Source organism: Pristiophorus japonicus, chromosome 4 (assembly GCF_044704955.1).
Source record: "Pristiophorus japonicus isolate sPriJap1 chromosome 4, sPriJap1.hap1, whole genome shotgun sequence".
In the NCBI taxonomy this organism is placed as follows: Eukaryota; Metazoa; Chordata; class Chondrichthyes; family Pristiophoridae; genus Pristiophorus; species Pristiophorus japonicus.
In genome coordinates this window covers 10,123,865-10,140,991 of record NC_091980.1, presented here as the reverse complement: position 1 = coordinate 10,140,991, position 17,127 = coordinate 10,123,865, and the positions used below count along the sequence as shown (strand labels likewise).

Genomic DNA, 17,127 nt, shown 5'->3' with positions numbered 1-17,127 from the left:
GTTAGTATACAGATACAGCAAGTAATCAGGAAGTCAAATGGAATGATGACCTTTATTGCAAGGGGGATAGAGTATAAAAGCAGAGCAGTCGTGCTACAAATGTACAGGGTATTGCTGAGGCCACACCTGGAGCACTGCGTATAGTATTGGTCTCCGTATTTAAGGAAGGATATACTTGCACTGGAGGCTGTTCAGAGAAGGTTCACTAGTTGATTCTGGAGATGAGGGGTTGACTTATGAAAATAGGTCAAGTAGGTTGGGCCGATACACATTGGAGTTCAGAAGAATGAGAGGTGATCTTATTGAAAAATATAAAGATAATGAGTGGGCTCGACAAGGTGGATGCAGAGAGGATGTTTCCACTCATAGGGGAAACTAAAACTAGGGGACATAGTCTTAGAAAAAGGGGTCGCCCATTTAAAACTGAGATGAGAAGGAATTTCTTCTCAGAGGGTTGGAAATCTGTGGAATTCTCTGCCCCAGAGAGCTGTGGAGGCTGGGTCATTGAATATATTTAAGGCGGGGATAGACAGATTTTTGAGCAATAAGGGAGTAAAGGGTTATGGGGAGCGGGCGGGGAAGTGGAGCTGAGTCCATGATCAGATCAGCCACGATCTTATTAAATGGCGGAGCAGGCTCGAGGGGCCCTATAGCCTATTCCTGCTCCTATTTCTTATGTTCTATGCTCTTAATCCTTTGGTTGGAAGGCGAAATAGATGGACCATGGTCTTTTCTCAATCTACCAATTCCCATGTTCCTAGTTAACATTCTGGATTAGATTGGATAGGTGGATGAAGGAAAAGGGGTTGCAGGGATAGGATGGGGTGAGTAAACAGGCGAGGACTATATGCTCAGGTGATGGCTAATGCCCCAACATGGGCCGAATGGCCTGTTTCAGCGATTGGTGCTCTGTGAGGTGGTGCCACAGGACTTTGTGCCTTTACCCGATGGAGCAGACAGGTCCCCGGGTTTGGTGTCTCACCCGAGGGGTGGCACCTTGGATGGTGCATGTGCGTGCGTATGTATTCTCTCGAGTTTAGAAGAATGCGAGTTCATCTCAACGAAACATACAATTGACAGGGTAGATGCAGGGAGGATGTTTACCCCGGCTGGGGAGTCTAGAACCAGGGGTCTTCACTCAGAGGGTGGTGAATCTTTGGAATTCTTTACCCCAGTGGGCTGTGGAGGCTCAGTCGTTGAGTATATTCAAGACAGAGATCGAGAGATTTTTGGATATTAAGGGAATCAAGGGATATGGGGACAGTGCAGGAAAGTGGAGTTGAGGTCGAAGGTCAGCCATAATCTCAGTGAATGGCAGAGCAGGCTCGAGGGGCCGAATGGCCTACTCCTTATTCTTGTGGACTCACCTTCCCGCTTGCTCTCAACTCACTCAGGTTACAGTTTGCCAAACATATTACTGGGGTTCAGTTTCGTCAGAAACTAGAAATCTTTGCCAAGTTCCCACTGTATAAACATTCCCGCCTCTTGTTCCCATCATCTTTTCCTCACTCCCTCATTCATTTTCATTTTCCTCCATCCCCCACCCTCCCACTCTCCCTTTACTTCACACTTGGTGGTTTGCTTTCGAGGCAACGCCTCAATTTCAAAATTCTCATCCTGGTTTCCAAATCCTTCCATGGCCTCGCCCCTCACTATCTCTGTAATCTCCTCCAGCCCCACAACCCATCCCTCCGAGATATCTGCGTTCCTCCAATTCTGCCCTCTTGAGCATCCAGGATTGTAATCGCTCAACCATTGGTGGTCGTGCCTTCAGCTGCCTGGGTCCCACGCTCTGGAATTCCTGCTTCTCTTTCCTCCTTCAAGGCGCTCCTTAAAACCTACCTCTTTGACCAAGCTTTTGGTCACCTGCCCTAATTTCTCCTTATATGGCTCGGTGTCAAATGTTTTGTTTCATAACACTCCTGCCAAGTGCCTTGGGACATTTCACCATGTTAAAGATGCAATATAAATACAAGTTGTTGTTGTTCATTCAGGCACCATTTTAATTTGAATGTGGAGAGATTAGCATTTACACTGCTACAAATTGCTCTGTTATCCCAACAACGACCTCACAGACCTGCTCTGCTGGGCAGGCCACATTGCCCGCATGCCAGGCACGAGACTCCCAAAGCAAGCGCTCTACTCGGAACTCCTTCACGGCAAACAAGCCAAAGGTGGGCAGAGGAAACATTACAAGGACATCCTCAAAGCCTCTCTGATAAAGTGCAACATCCCCACCGACACCTGGTAGTACCTGACCAAAGACCGCCCTAAGTGGAGGAAGCGCATCCGGGAGGGCGCTGAGCACCTCGAGTCTCATCACCGAGAGCATGCAGAAACCAAGCGCAAGCAGCGGAAGGAGCGTGCGGCAAACCAGTCCCACCCACCCTTTCCCTCAATGAATGTCTGTCCCACCTGTGACAGGGACTGTGGTTCTCGTATTGGATTGTTTAGCCACCTAAGAACTCACATTAAGAGTGGAAGCAAGTCTTCCTCGATTCCGAGGGACTGCCTATGATGATATGCCAACAATGACCTCACAGATCACTAGTTTTCTACGAATCTGCACCTATACGCTGCCCCCTCTCCCCCAACCTCCACAGGAACGGAGCACCAGATTAAACTGGTTTCCAAGTCATGAATCAAAAATTAAAGACAGGAGCACTTATCCCTCCCACGTCCAAAGATCATCTTTGCACATTGCTCCTGCAAAAGGAATTTAGTCAATAGATTCACCTCAAAGATAGGAAGATGCTTGGAATTCCAGGCCCTAATTCGCTCAGCATTTACATCCACCACCGTCACGGTGATGTCCTTGCACATCTGTGCGATGACACTGCATGTCGGACCGCCGACATACCCGGCTCCGATACAGCAAATCTTGTTGACGGCGACCATCTTCGCAACCTGGTTTTAGAGGTGGACAAAAAAAAATTGGGCGGTGTTGAACATTGGTAAACAAGTTTAACAAACACTTGCTGCAGCAGTGCGGTTTGATTCAGAGCATTGCTAACTCTCCCCGCAACCTCCTCCTCCTCCTCCTCCTCCTCCCCTTCCCCTTACTCCCTCCTCTCCTCCCCTCCCCCATGAACTTTGCTTCACTGAGTTAATGTCACACGACTTTTCTTCCTTGGATGATTGTGCACAGATCTGGTCTCCTTCGGTCGAAGGTACAAAAAGATTTACGTGGAGGATACCAGACGAGTTTATACCCGTCAGGAAAGACTGAACCGGCTGGGGCTCTTTTCTCCAGAAAAGAGAAGGCGGAGGGGTAACCTGATTAGAAGTCTTTAAATTATGACAGGGTTTGATATGATCGATGTAGAGAAGATACTTCCACTTGTGGGGCGATGCCAGAGAATGGCGAAAATGTGGAACTCGTTACAAGGAGTGGTTGAAGCGAATAGCATAGATGCATTCAAGGAGAGGTTGGATGAGTATGAGGGAGAAAGAAACAGGATTAAAAGTATTAATGAAATGGGTGGGAGGAGGCTTATGTGGAGCATAAACGTCAACATGGATCGGTTGGGCCGAATGGCCGGTTTCTGAGCTGCTCATTCTATGAAACTGAAGAATATAATTTATCCGGAAGTAGCCATGGAGTTATTAAGTAACAACATTCACATTACTGAACTGACATATTGGTCAGTCAAGTTACCAAGTGTCATCATAATTGTTATTATGTTGTACTTTAACTTCTGTTGTGGGACTGGGAATTTATTTTTGATTGCTGCAAAACAAAAGACTTGCATTTCTATAGCGCCTTTCACAAGCTCAGGGTGTGCCAAAGTGCTTTACAGCCAACAAAATACTTTTTGAAGTGTAGTCACTGTTGTAATGTGGGAAACGCGGCAGCCAATTTGCATACAGCAAGCTCCCACAAACAGCGATGTGATAATGACCCGATAATCTGTTTTAGGAAAAGGTATCAGTGCTGGGGAATAAAACAATCTCTGTTTGCAACACTGAACGTTGCTATGAAGTACTCCCAGTTCCGTTAGGGAATGGCTAGCTAGAGTGAAGCTCTCTCCAGTTTGTTCTAATTTTAAGAGGACCCCACATTTCCTAAACTGGCCACTCCAAACGCTGACACTGAGTGACTGTCTCAAATTAGACACCGAATGGAGGGACTAGGGACCGGACAGAGCATGCCTACTCACAATACTTACAGCCAGCAAAATTAATTATAGACTTTCATCATTAAATCACGTAGTGTTGGCCATGGCTCTGTGGGTAGCACCCTCACCCGAGTCAGAAGATTCTATCATATAATCTAGGCTGACACTTCCAATGCAGTCGTCATCATCATAGGCAGTCCCTCGATGCGAGGATTACTTACTTCCACACCAAAAGGGATGAGTTCACAGTTAGTTTGCAGGTGCAGCAGGTAATCAGGAAGGCAAATGATATGTTGGCCTTCATTGCGAGAGGGATGGAGTACAAAAGCAGGGAGGTCCTGCTGCAACTGTCTAGGGTATTGGTGAGGCCGCATCTGGAGTACTGCGTGCAGTTTTGGTCACCTTACTTAAGGAAGGATATACTAGCTTTGGAGGGGGTACAGAGACGATTCACTAGACTGATTCCGGAGATGAGGGGGTTACCTTATGATGATAGATTGAGTAGACTGGGTCTTTACTCGTTGGAGTTCAGAAGGATGAGGGGTGATCTTATAGAAACATTTAAAATAATGAAAGGGATAGACAAGATAGAGGCAGAGAGGTTGTTTCCACTGGTCGGGGAGACTAGAACTAGGGGGCACAGCCTCAAAATACGGGGGAGCCAATTTAAAACCGAGTTGAGAAGGAATTTCTTCTCCCAGAGGGTTGTGAATCTGTGAAATTCTCTGCCCAAGGAAGCAGTTGAGGCTAGCTCATTGAATGTATTCAAATCACAGATAGATAGATTTTGAACCAATAAGGGAATTAAGGGTTATGGGGAGCGGGCGGGTAAGTGGAGCTGAGTCCACGGCCAGATCAGCCATGATCTTGTTGAATGGCAGAGCAGGCTCGAGGGGCTAGATGGCCTACTCCTGTTCCTAATTCTTATGTTCTTATGTTTCAATGAAGGGTGGAAGGTGCCTGTGCGTGGATTTTTTTAAACGTTTGGTGGCCGTTGCACACCAGCCACCACACGGGCTTGACAGAGATAGGTCTTAGTCCAGTGGCAAGGGTTACCCAAGTCGTCTGGAGACCAGCTCTGCTGCACAGACCCAGCGCGCACACATATCGCAGTGTGGGCTGGCTCGTGCTGCCCCTGGGCCCTCGCCTCTTCTGGGCCCCAGATTCACGCCACTCTTGGGCCCCAGTCACTTCCCCCTACAAACTCTTGCCCCTCCTGCTGCGCCTGCCTGCACTGCAATCAGTGACCTGGCTTCGCAGCCGTCGCCCTCCTGCAGCAGCACGCGCTGCTCCCTGCAGTGGTATGCCACCGTACGCTGCTCCCTCCAATGGCCCCGGCCTGCCGATGGTCTTGCAGGCCGGGACCACATCAAGTGCAGTACTGAGGGAGCGCCACACAGTCAGAGGTGCCGTCTTTCAGATGGGTCGTTAATCTGAGGCCCAAAAGATCCCAGGGCACTATTCCAACAAAAGCACGGGAATTCTCCCTGGTATCCAGGTCAATATTCATTCCTCAACCAGGATCACTGGATATAGTTAAGGCGGAGCTTGACAGGTTTTTGAGCAATAAGGGAGTAAAGGGTTATGGGAAGCGGGCAGAGAAGTGGAGCTAAGTCCATGATCAGATCAGCCATGATCTTATTGAATGGTGGAACAGACTCGAGGGGCCGTATGGCCTACTCTTGCTCCTATTTCTTATGTTCTTATGATCACTAAAAACAGATTATCGGGTCACTGTTGTTTGTGGGAGCTTGCTGTGCGCAAATTAACTGCCATGTTTCCCACATTACAACAGTGACTACACTTCAAAAAGTGCTTCATTGGCTGTAAAGCACTTCGGAACCTCCCGAGGGTGATGAAAGATGCTATACAAATGCATTATTTCAATGAGTGCTGGATTCAAACGTTAGGCCCCAGAAGTCAAGTCCAACTTCAGAATGTTTTTTTTTTAAATAGAAGAGTTTTGGTAGATACAGTCCCTCTCTCACTCAACTCCCTCCCCCCCCTCCTCCTCCTCCTCCTCCTCACTCAATTCCACCCTCCCTTCCTTCCTTCCTTCCCTCCCTCCCTTCCTTCCTTCCCTCCCTCCCCCTTTCCTTCAAACCCACAGATAGTTCGTCTTACAGCAGAGGCCATTGTCTGTAGGTTTAACAAGTTGAGTTATTTACGGCAAAGGGGCTCCGAACTCCCCTTCCCTATCCACTCAATAGATAACTCCCAACAAGGAGAGTGGGGAGATTGATGAGGGGCTGGATTTGGGGGGATTTCGGGAGCAGGGGCCAAGCTGGAAGCAGTCTGCACTCTCGGTGATCGAGCCTTGCCCTGGATGATGAACAGGAGCGCCGCGAAACCCAATGAATGAGAGCGGAGCCGAGCTCATGAGAACCCAGGCCAGAGCTTCTGGTCAATTCTTAAACTCGACTGCAATTTCTTAAAAGAGCGGATTAAAAATATAGAATAAAAGCAGCAATTCCTGACGTCCCTTTCCCCAAAAGAGCGAAACCCAAATCCCTAATAAACACAAGTTAAAAAAAATAATGCATTGGAAAATAAAAATCACGAAAAATTCTTACCCAAGACGAGCAACTGATTGCTCAAATTCTCAGTCGGATGAATGGCAGACTGAGACTAGGGGGCGGCGCTGGTTTAATATCTTGTTAATTTCTCCCAATTGCCTGACACTGAAACTGACTCCCAAGCGTTTAGTCCGTCCCCCCTCGCAATAGCCACGCAAGCGTCGGTTTATAACCCGGGAGCTCAGCCGCGTCACCTTGCTGCTACACTGCAGGGTGGGAGGGATTGTGCCCATCATTCACCCCGCCTGCTGTGTCAGCTGGCCAGCAAAAGACTCCTCCCCTGACATAAAATCACAGACAGACTTAGAAATAGAGGAACATAGAAAATAGGTGCAGGCTATTCGGTCCTTCGAGCCTGCACCGCCATTCAATAAGATCATGGCTGATCATGCAACTTCAGTACCCCACTCCCGCCTTGAGGATGTTTCCAGTAGAGTGGATAAGGGAGAACCAGTTGATGTGGTATATTTGGACTTTCAGAAGGCGTTCGACAAGGTCCCACACAAGAGATTGATGTGCAAAGTTAGAGCACATGGGATTGGGGGTAGTGTACTGACATGGATTGAGAACTGGTTGTCAGACAGGAAGCAAAGAGTAGGAGTAAATGGGTACTTTTCAGAATGGCAGGCAGTGACTAGTGGGGTACCGCAAGGTTCTGTGCTGGGGCCCCAGCTGTTTACACTGTACATTAATGATTTAGATGAGGGGATTAAATGTAGTATCTCCAAATTTGCGGATGACACTAAGTTGGGTGGCAGTGTGAGCTGCGAGGAGGATGCTGTGAGGCTGCAGAGCGACTTGGATAGGTTAGGTGAGTGGGCAAATGCATGGCAGATGAAGTATAATGTGGATAAATGTGAGGTTATCCACTTTGGTGGTAAAAACAGAGAGACAGACTATTATCTGAATGGTGACAGATTAGGAAAAGGGGAGGTGCAAAGAGACCTGGGTGTCATGGTACATCAGTCATTGAAGGTTGGCATGCAGGTGCAGCAGGCGGTTAAGAAAGCAAATGGCATGTTGGCCTTCATAGCAAGGGGATTTGAGTACAGGGGCAGGGAGGTGTTGCTACAGTTGTACAGGGCATTGGTGAGGCCACACCTGGAGTATTGTGTACAGTTTTGGTCTCCTAACCTGAGGAAGGACATTCTTGCTATTGAGGGAGTGCAGCGAAGGTTCACCAGACTGATTCCCGGGATGGCGGGACTGACCTATCAAGAAAGACTGGATCAACTGGGATTGTATTCACTGGAGTTCAGAAGAATGAGAGGGGACCTCATAGAAACATATAAAATTCTGACGGGGTTAGACAGGTTAGATGCAGGAAGAATGTTCCCAATGTTGGGGAAGTCCAGAACCAGGGGTCACAGTCTAAGGATAAGGGGTAAGCCATTTAGGACCGAGATGCGGAGGAACTTCTTCACCCAGAGAGTGGTGAACCTGTGGAATTCTCTACCACAGAAAGTTGTTGAGGCCAATTCACTAAATATATTCAAAAAAGGAGTTAGATGAGGTCCTTACTGCTAGGGGGATCAAGGGGTATGGCGAGAAAGCAGGAATGGGGTACTGAAGTTGAATGTTCAGCCATGAACTCATTGAATGGCGGTGCAGGCTAGAAGGGCCGAATGGCCTACTCCTGCACCTATTTTCTATGTTTCTATGTTTCTATGTTTCTCTCCACACCCCTTGATCCCTTTAGCCGTAAGGGCCACATCTAACTCCCTCTTGAATATATCCAATGAACTGGCCTCAACAACTTTCTGTGGCAGAGAATTCCACAGGTTCACAATTCTCTGGGTGAAGAAGTTTCTCCTCATCTTGGTCCTAAATGGCTTACCCCTTATTCTTAGACTGTGACCCCTGGTTCTGGACTTCCCCAACATCGGGAACATTCTTCCTGCACCTAACCTGTCCAGTCCTGTCAGAATCTTATAGGTTTCTATGAGATCCCCTCTCATCCTTCTAAATTCCAGTGAGTATAAGCCCAGTCGATTCTCCTAAAACAATCCCTTGAAATCGAGGAAGACTTGCTTCCACTCTAAAAATGAGTCCTTAGATGACTGAACAGTCCCAAATACGAGAACCACAGTCCCTGTCATAGGTGGGACAGACAGTGGTTGAAGGAAAGGGTGTGTGGGACTGGTTAGCCGCACGCTCCTTCCTCTGCCTGAGCTTGGTTTCTGCATGCTCTCGGCGACGAGACTCGAGGTGCTCAGCGCCCTCCCGGATGCACTTCCTCCACTTAGGGCGGTCTTTGGCCAGGGACTCCCAGGTGTCGGTGGGTGTCATGTATGTACTTTTGGGATCACTAGCCACTAGATGACGTCACTGTTGGAGGCCATTGGGCTGCACGCACGTGTGTGCAGCCCAAGTATAAAAGGCCAGCCATTTTGTATATTAGTTACTTTGGGCCTTAATGAAGCAGAGCCAAGGTTATATCTCTTGGAGTTAAACAGTACTCAGTCTAACAGTTATTGCATGCACAACAGTGAGGATGTTGCATTTTATCAAGGAGGCTTTGAGGATGTCCATGAAGCGTTTCCCCTGCCCACCTTGGGCTCGCTTGCTGTGCAGGAGTTCCGAGTAGAGCGCTTGCTTTGGGAGTCTTGTGTCAGGCATGCGAACAATGTGGCCCGCCCAGCGGAGCTGGTCGAGTGTGGTCAGTTCTTCGATGCTGGGGATGTTGGCTAGGTCGAGGACCAGTACAGTATGTACAGTAGGCATCTCACAGCACTGGAGAAGCACCACTAACGCTGCCTCCGCAACATCCTGCAAATCCATTGGCGGGATACGTCAGCGTTCTCTTTCAGGCCAACATCCCCAGCATCGAGGCATTGACCACGCTCGACCAGCTCCGGTGGGCGGGCCATATTGTCCGCATGCCCGATACTAGACTCCCAAAACAAACGCTCTACTCTGAACTACATCATGGCAAGCGAGCCCCAGGAAGGCAGAGAAAATGCTTCAAGGACACCCTCAAAGCCTCCTTCAAAAAAAATGCAACATTTCCACCCACTCTTGGGAATCCCAGGCCCAAGACCGCTCCAAGTGGAGGAGAAGCCTCCGGGAAGACGACAAACACTTCGACTGTCTTCGCTGGGAGCATGCGGAAGCTAAGTACAAACACCGGAAGGAGCGTAAACAAACCAAGCCCCCCACCCACCCGCCCCTCCAACCACCTCTTTTCCAGAGGAAAAATGCCCCAGCCAGCTCCATCTTTGCTGATAGTTGCTTACTCGTAAAATCTGGTACCCTCCTTAGAAAGCTTTCCGACACTTGCTTCAATACCCTGCTTTGTAATACGGAGACCAGAACTGCACTCAGTACTCTGAGTGTGCTCTGACCCAGGTTCGATATAAATTAAAAATTACCTACCTGCTTTTGTGGTCCTTTCCGTGGCTCAGTGGCAACACTCCCACCGTGTGGTCTCCCTGCCTTTCTTCCCTTTGCTATGGAAGCCTTCCGTTTGTGAGATTTTCCACATTTCTGATATTCTGCTGCAAATATTTCTTCTTCGCAGGCAGATCCCCGGAGTCGAGGAAGACTTGCTTCCTCACTAAGATCAGTTCTCTGGTGACGGATGAGACCAACACGGGACCTACAGTCTCTGTCACAGGTGGGGCAGACGGTGGTTGGAGGGGCGGGTGGGTGGGGGGGGCTTGGTTTGCCGTGCGCTCCGTCCGCTGTTTGTACTTGGCTTCCGCGTGCTCCCGGCGAATAGGCTCGAGGTGTTCGGCGCCTTCCCAGCTGCTCCTCCTCCACTTTGTGCTGACCAGTGACAAAGTTACACAGGGATTCCCAAGAGTCGGTGGAGATGTCACATTTTTTCAAGGAGGCTTTGAGGGTGTCTTTGACACATTTTCTCTGCCCTCCTGGGGCTCGCCTGCCGTGACGTAGCTCAGAGTAGAGCGCTTGTTGCAGGAGTCTAGCATCGGGCATGCGGACTGTTATGTATGCAACCCTAGGTAACCTGTATCATACCGCCACCAGAGGGCATACCTGTTGGAGTCCCATGGAATTCCAGCATTCCTTGGGAGCACTGTATATAAGCACGCCTCCCATGCTGTACCAACACTCTGGAGTTTGAATAAAGGAGCTAAGGTCACACTTACTCATGTCTACAGTACTCAGTTACGTTACCTTATTATGAACACAACACGGACAATGTGGCCCATCTATCGGAGCTGGTCGAGCGTGGTCAATGCCTCAATGCTGGGAATGTTGAGCCTGAGAGGGAAAGCTGATGTTGGTGCGCCTATCCTGCCAGTGAATTTGCAGGATTTTGCGGAGGCAGCGTTGGTGTTACTTCTCCAGTGCTTTGAGGTGCCTGCTGTACATAGTCCATGTCTCTGAGCCATATAGAACGGCGGGTATCAGTACTGTTCTGTTGACCATGAGCTCAGAGCCGGGTTTGAGATCCTGGTCTTCAAACACTCTTTTCCTCAGGCAGCCGAATGCTGCGCTGGCACACTGAAGGCGCTGTTGGACTTTGTCATCGCTGTCTGTCCTTGCTGATAGTAGGCTCCCGAGGTATGGGAAGTGGTCCACATTGTCCAAGGCCTCGTCATGAATCTTCATAATCGGGCAGCAGTACGGTGTGGCAGGGGCAGGTTGGTAGAGAACCTTTGTCTTGCTGATGTTTAATGTGAGGCCCAGACTCTCGTAGGCTTCAGTGAAGGTGTCAACGATGGTTTGGAGTTCGGCCTCCGAGTGTGCACAAACACAAGCGTCATCTGAATATTGTAATTCAATGACAGAGCTTGGAACAACCTTGGATCCCTGCCTTTCTTCCCTTGCTATGGAAGCTTTCTCTTTGTCAGATTTTCCATAATTCTGCTATTCTACTGCAACCATTTACACCTCTTCAGGACCCAGTTTTTGTTTCTTTACTTCTTCTCATTATCACCTCCTTTTGCCTTGCACCATCATCACATACCTCATTTGATAGCTTCTGTCCTCCCTTCGATCACAGGCCCCATTCCCCCTGGCGCGGTACTTGCTTAAAAGCTGCTCATCTCTTAACATCTTCCCGTTCTGACGAAGGGTCATCAACCCAAAACATTAACGCAGTTTCTCTCTCCACAGTCACTGCCTGACCTGCTGAGTATTTCCAGCATTTTTGGTTTTTATTTCAGATTTCCAGCATCCGCAGTATCTTGCTTTTGTTTGAAGGGAATGTTGGGTTTTATGGCTAGCGGTATAGAATCTAAAATCACGATGTAATGGCGAACCAATATAAAACCTTGGTAAGGCCACAGTTGGAGGACTGTGCACAGTTTTAGACTCCACACTATAGGAAGGATGCTGAGGTAAAGGAGAGGGTACAGCACAGATTCACTGGGATGCTGCCTGTTATAAGGAAATGTGAATAAAGACTTCAAATAGGGCCTGCTTTCGTTATGGGGTGACTTGATAGCGATCGTTCCAACAGAGAGCAATAGAGGAACTTTTTTACACAGAGCTTTATGAAGCTCTGAAATGCAGTACCACAAGGTGGGAGCTTGCTGTGCGCAAATGGTCTGCCGTGTTTCCTTACATTACTACAGTGACTTCACTTCAAAATGATCAATTGGCTGTGAAGTGCTTTGAGACGTCCTGAGGTTGTACTAGGCACTATTTAAATGCAAGTCAGCCGATCTTTCGTCCACTCCCCCCCCTCCCAATCCCCCTCCCCCTCCCCTCGCCCTCTGCTCCCAATCCCCTTCCCTCCCCTTCCCCTCCCCCTTCCCCTACCACACCCCTCCCCTCCCCCTCCCTCTCCCCCTCCAACTCGCACCCTCCTCCCCTTTGCACCATCTCCCCTCACATTCCGCCCTCCCCTCCCCCTCCTCTCCTCTCCCCTTCCCTCCTCCCTTTTCACCTCCCCTCGCCCTCCCCTCCCTTCCCCTCTCCTCCCCTCTTTCCCCTTCCCCCCTCCCCTCTCGTCCCAATCCCTTTCCTTTCCTTCCCCTCCCCTTCCTTCCCCTCCATTCTCCCCTCTCCTCCCCCTCCCTCTTCTCCCTTCCCGCCCTCCTCCCCCTCCCCTCCTCCTCCCCTCCTCCTTCCAGCCGCTCCTCCCTCTCCCACCAATCCCCTTCTCTCCTTTCCCCTCCCCTCCCCTCCCTTCCCTCTCCCCTCCCCCTCCCTTCCCTCTCCCTCTCCCTCCCCCTCCCCTCCTCCTTCCCTCCCCTCCTCCCCCTCCCCTTCCACCCTCCCCTCCCTCTGCCATCCTCCCCATTGCCCCTCCCCTCTCCCCTCCCCTCCCCTCCCCTCCTCCCATCCCCTCCTCTCCCCTCCCCCTCCCCTCCCCCCCTCCCCTCACCTCCTCCCATCCCCTCCCCCTCCCCTCCCTCAACCCCCTCCCCTCCACCTCTTCCCCTTCCCAATCCCTTCCCTACTGGTTATGTGGAGTTTGGCAGCAGTTTATAAAAAAAACCTTGTAAAGAATGTGGAGAACCTTTAACACAAGCTAAGTGGGATCATCTAACTGGATTAGTTTTAGATAAATGTTAATGTGAAATGTATGTTTGTCCGGGAGATCAACCAGTTACCCATAGCAACAGAGGAACCAAAGTATAAACAAGGTCCCCACAAACCAGCTCACTTTACTCCCAAGCACATCTGTCCTGTTTTCATAGCGGACGGTATCTACTTGGAACTCCTTCACAGCAAACGAGCCAAAGGTGGGCAAAGGAAACCTTACAGGGACACCCTCAAAGCCTCCCTGATAAAGTGCAACTTCCCCACTGACACCTGGGAGTCCCTGGCCAAAGACTGCCCTAAGTGGAGGAAGTGCATCCGGGAGGGCGCTGAGCACCTCGAGTCTCATCACCGAGAGCGTGCAGAAATCAAGCGCAGGCAGCAGAAGGAGCGTGCGGCAAACCAGTCCCACCCGCCCCTTCCCTCAGTGACCATCTGTCCCACCTGTGACAGAGACTGTAATTCCCGTATTGGACTGTTCAGTCACCTAAGGACTCATTTTAAGAGTGGAAGCAAGTCTTCCTCGATTTCGAGGGACTGTCTATGATGATTGGGTTAAACAAGCAACATTCATGTTCGGGAGATTAGGTGCAACTCATAGTGGTACTTCTCAAACTACCCGAACAGCATGAACACCGCACGTTTATATAGCACCTTTAATGCAGTAAAATGTCCCAAAAAACTTCACAGGAGTGTAGAAATTGACATCGAGCTAAAGGAAGAGATATTAGAGACAGGTGACCAAAAGCTTGGTCAAAGAGGTAGGTTTTAAGGAGCACCTTAAACATAGAAATCTAGAAAATAGGTGCAGGAGTAGGCCATTCGGCCCTTCGAGCCTGCACCGCCATTCAATATGATCGTGGCTGAGAGAGAGAGAGGTGGAGAGGCAGAGAGGTTTAGGGAGGGTATTCCAGAGCTTGGGGCCTAGGCAGCAGAAGGCATGCCCACCAATGGTTGAACGATTATTATCAGGGATGCTCAAGAGAGCAGAATTAGAGGAACGCAGAGGTTTAAGGAGGGAATTGCAGAGTTTGGGGCGCGCGAAGGCACAGCCACCAATGGTGGGGCGAAGGAAGTGGGGGACACACAAGAGGGCAGAGTTGGAGTATCGCAGAGATCTCAGAGGGTTGTAAGGTGAGAGGAGGTTAGAAACATAGAAAGATAGAAAATAGGAGCAGTAGTAGGCCATTCGGCCCTTCGAGCCTGCACCACCATTCAATATGATCGTGGCTGATCCTCTGTCTCAACACCATATTCCCGCTTTTTCCCCATACCTCTTGATGCCTTTTGTTTCTAGAAATCTATCTATTACCCTCTTAAATATATTCAGTGACTTGGCCTCCACAGCCTTCTGTGGTAGAGAATTCCACAGGTTCACCACCCTCTGAGTGAAAACATTTCTCCTCATCTCGGCCCTACATTTCCTACCCCGTATCCTGAGGTTACAGAGATAGGGAGGGGCGAGGAGGCAAGGGAGGGATTTGAACACGAGGATGAGAATTTTCAAATCGAGGCGTTCGTGGAGTGGAGCCAATGGAGGTCAGCGAACACAGGGGTGATGGGTGAACGGGACTTGGTTTGAGTTAGGACCCGGACAGCAGAGTTTTGGATGAGCTCAAGTTTACGGAGGGTGCAAGGTGGGAGGCCGGCCAGGAATCCTCGAGTGTGGAGGTAACAAAGGCATGGATGAGGGTTTCAGTGTGACATCCCAAAGTGTAAGTGTAGTCACTGTTGTAATGTAGGAAACACAGCAGCCAATTTGTGCACAGCAAGCTCCCACAAACAGCAATGTGATCATGACCAAATAATCAGTTTTTTTAGGTATTGGTTGAGGGATAAATATTGGTCAGGGCACCAGGGAAAACTCCCCTGCACATCTTCGGAAAAGCATCATGGGATCTTTTACACCCACCTGAGGGAGCAGACCTCTGTAACATCTCATCCAAAAGACGACATCTCCGACAATGCAGCACTCCCTCTGGAGAGTCAGCCTAGATTTTTGTGCTCAAGTCTCTGGAGTGGGACTTCAACCCACAACCTTCTGACTCAGCAACAACAACAACAACTTATATTTATATAATGCCTTTAATATAGTGAAATGTCCCAAGGTGCTTCACAGGAGTATGATGAGATTTAAAAATTGACACCGAGCTGCATCAGGAGGAATTGGGGCAGGTGACCAAAAGCTTGGTCACAGACGTAGGTTTTAAAGAGGAAAGAGAGGTAGCGAGGCGGAGAGGCTTAGGGAGGGAGTTCCAGAGCTTGGAGCCCAGGCAACAGAAGGCACGGCCACCGATGGTGGAGTGATTATAATCAGGGATGCTCAGGAGGGCAGAATTAGAGGAGCGCAGACATCTCGAGGGTTTGTGGGGCTGGAGGAGATTACAGAGATAGGGAGGGGCGAGGGCCATGGAGGGATTTGTAAACAAGGATGAGAATTTTGAAATCGACGCGTTACTTAACCGGGAGCCAATGTAGGTCAGTGAGCACAGGGGTGATGGGTGAACGGAACTTAGTGTGAGTTAGGGCACGGGCAGCCGAGTTTTCGATCTCCTCTAGTTTACGTAGGGTAGAATGTGGGAGGCCAGCCAGGAGTGCGTTGGAATCTTCTCCTCTTCTCTTCGGCGGTCCCTCCGAGTCGGGGATGACTTGCTTCCACACTAAAAGTGAGTTCCCGGGTGACTGAAGAGTCCAATGCGGGACCTACAGTCTCTGTCACAGGTGGGGCAGATGGTGGTTGAGGGAAAAGGTGGGTGAGGTGCCTGGTTTGCCGTGCGCTCCTTCCGCTCTCTACGCTTGGCTTCAGCTTGCTCCTGGCGATGAGACTCGAGGTGCTCAGCGCCCTCCCGGATGCTTTTCCTCCACTTTGAGCGGTCTTGGGCCAGGGACTCCCAGGTGTCGGTGGGGATGTTGCATTTTTTAAAGGAGGCTTTGAGGGTGTCCTTGAAGCATTTCCTCTGCCCACCTGGGGCTCGCTTGCCGTGTCGAAGCTCTGAGTAGAGCGCTTGCTTTGGGAATCTCGTATCACAGAAACATAGAAACATAGAAAATAGGTGCAGGAGTAGGCCCTTCGAGCCTGCACCACCATTCGATAAGATCATGGCTGATCATTCCCTCAGTACCCCTTTCCTGCTTTCTCTCCATACCCCTTGATCCCTTTAGCCATAAGAGCCATATCGGGCATGCAGGCGATGTGGCCCATCTAATGGAGCTGTTGGAACATGGTCAATGCTTCGATGCTGAGATGGTGGCGGATGGGATGCTGTAGGATAGCGTTGAGGACACTCACATCGAAGACAGAGTCTCGATTTAGGAGATCTTCAAAGTGCTCCTTCCAGCGGGAACTGATTGCTTCTCTGTCCTTGATGAGCACCTCTCCGTTCTTGGCCAACAGTGGGGTAGGGCCTTGGGTGCTTGGGCCGTAGGTGGTCTTGACAGCGCTAAAGAACCTTGCGTGGTTGTCGGCTAGTTGCTGGATCTCCTGCGCTTTCTCCACCCACCATCTGTTCTTTAGGTTGTGAGTTTTATGTTGGACCTCGGCCTTCAGACGTCTGTAGAGCTGCTTTCTTGCTCTCGAGTTGTGTTGCTGTTTCCAGTCCAAGAATGCCTTATGTTTGCGGCTTATTAGCTCCTGGATCTCTTGGTCATTCTCGTCGAACCAGTCTTGGTGTTTCCTGATAGAGTGACCGAGTGTCTCTTCTCAGGTAGGTGCTGGTTATGGAAGCCTTGAGGGCAGACCAGGTACCGTGGACACTCTGCATCTCTGGGTCACTGGGAGTCGTCAGGTTGGTAGCGAGGCGCTGGCTGAATAGGGCTTTCTTAGCAGGATCTTTGAGTGCACCGACGTTGATTTTCCTGCGGCATTATTGCTGTTGCCGTCGCAATGTTGGGGCAATGTTGATGGTGATGACGGAGCAAATTAGGCAGTGGCCCGTCCAGTAGTTGTCAGCTCCTGTCATGGCACGGGTGATGCG

The 17,127-nt window shown here is 49.9% G+C and overlaps 1 protein-coding gene across 1 annotated transcript in view; it reads right to left on the bottom strand.

Annotated features, from left to right (window-relative positions):
• LOC139262837 (UDP-glucose 6-dehydrogenase-like) overlaps positions 1-6,811 on the bottom strand; it is an 87,106-nt gene extending 80,295 nt beyond the window's left edge. Inside the window, exons 1-2 of the mRNA XM_070878011.1 lie at positions 6,692-6,811; positions 2,737-2,907 (exon numbers count right to left, since the gene is read on the bottom strand). Of these exons, the coding sequence (XP_070734112.1) occupies positions 2,737-2,898 (162 nt within the window). The 5' untranslated portion in view covers positions 2,899-2,907; positions 6,692-6,811. The remainder of the gene's footprint in view (positions 1-2,736; positions 2,908-6,691) is intronic.
• Between the last annotated feature and the right edge of the window lie 10,316 nt (positions 6,812-17,127).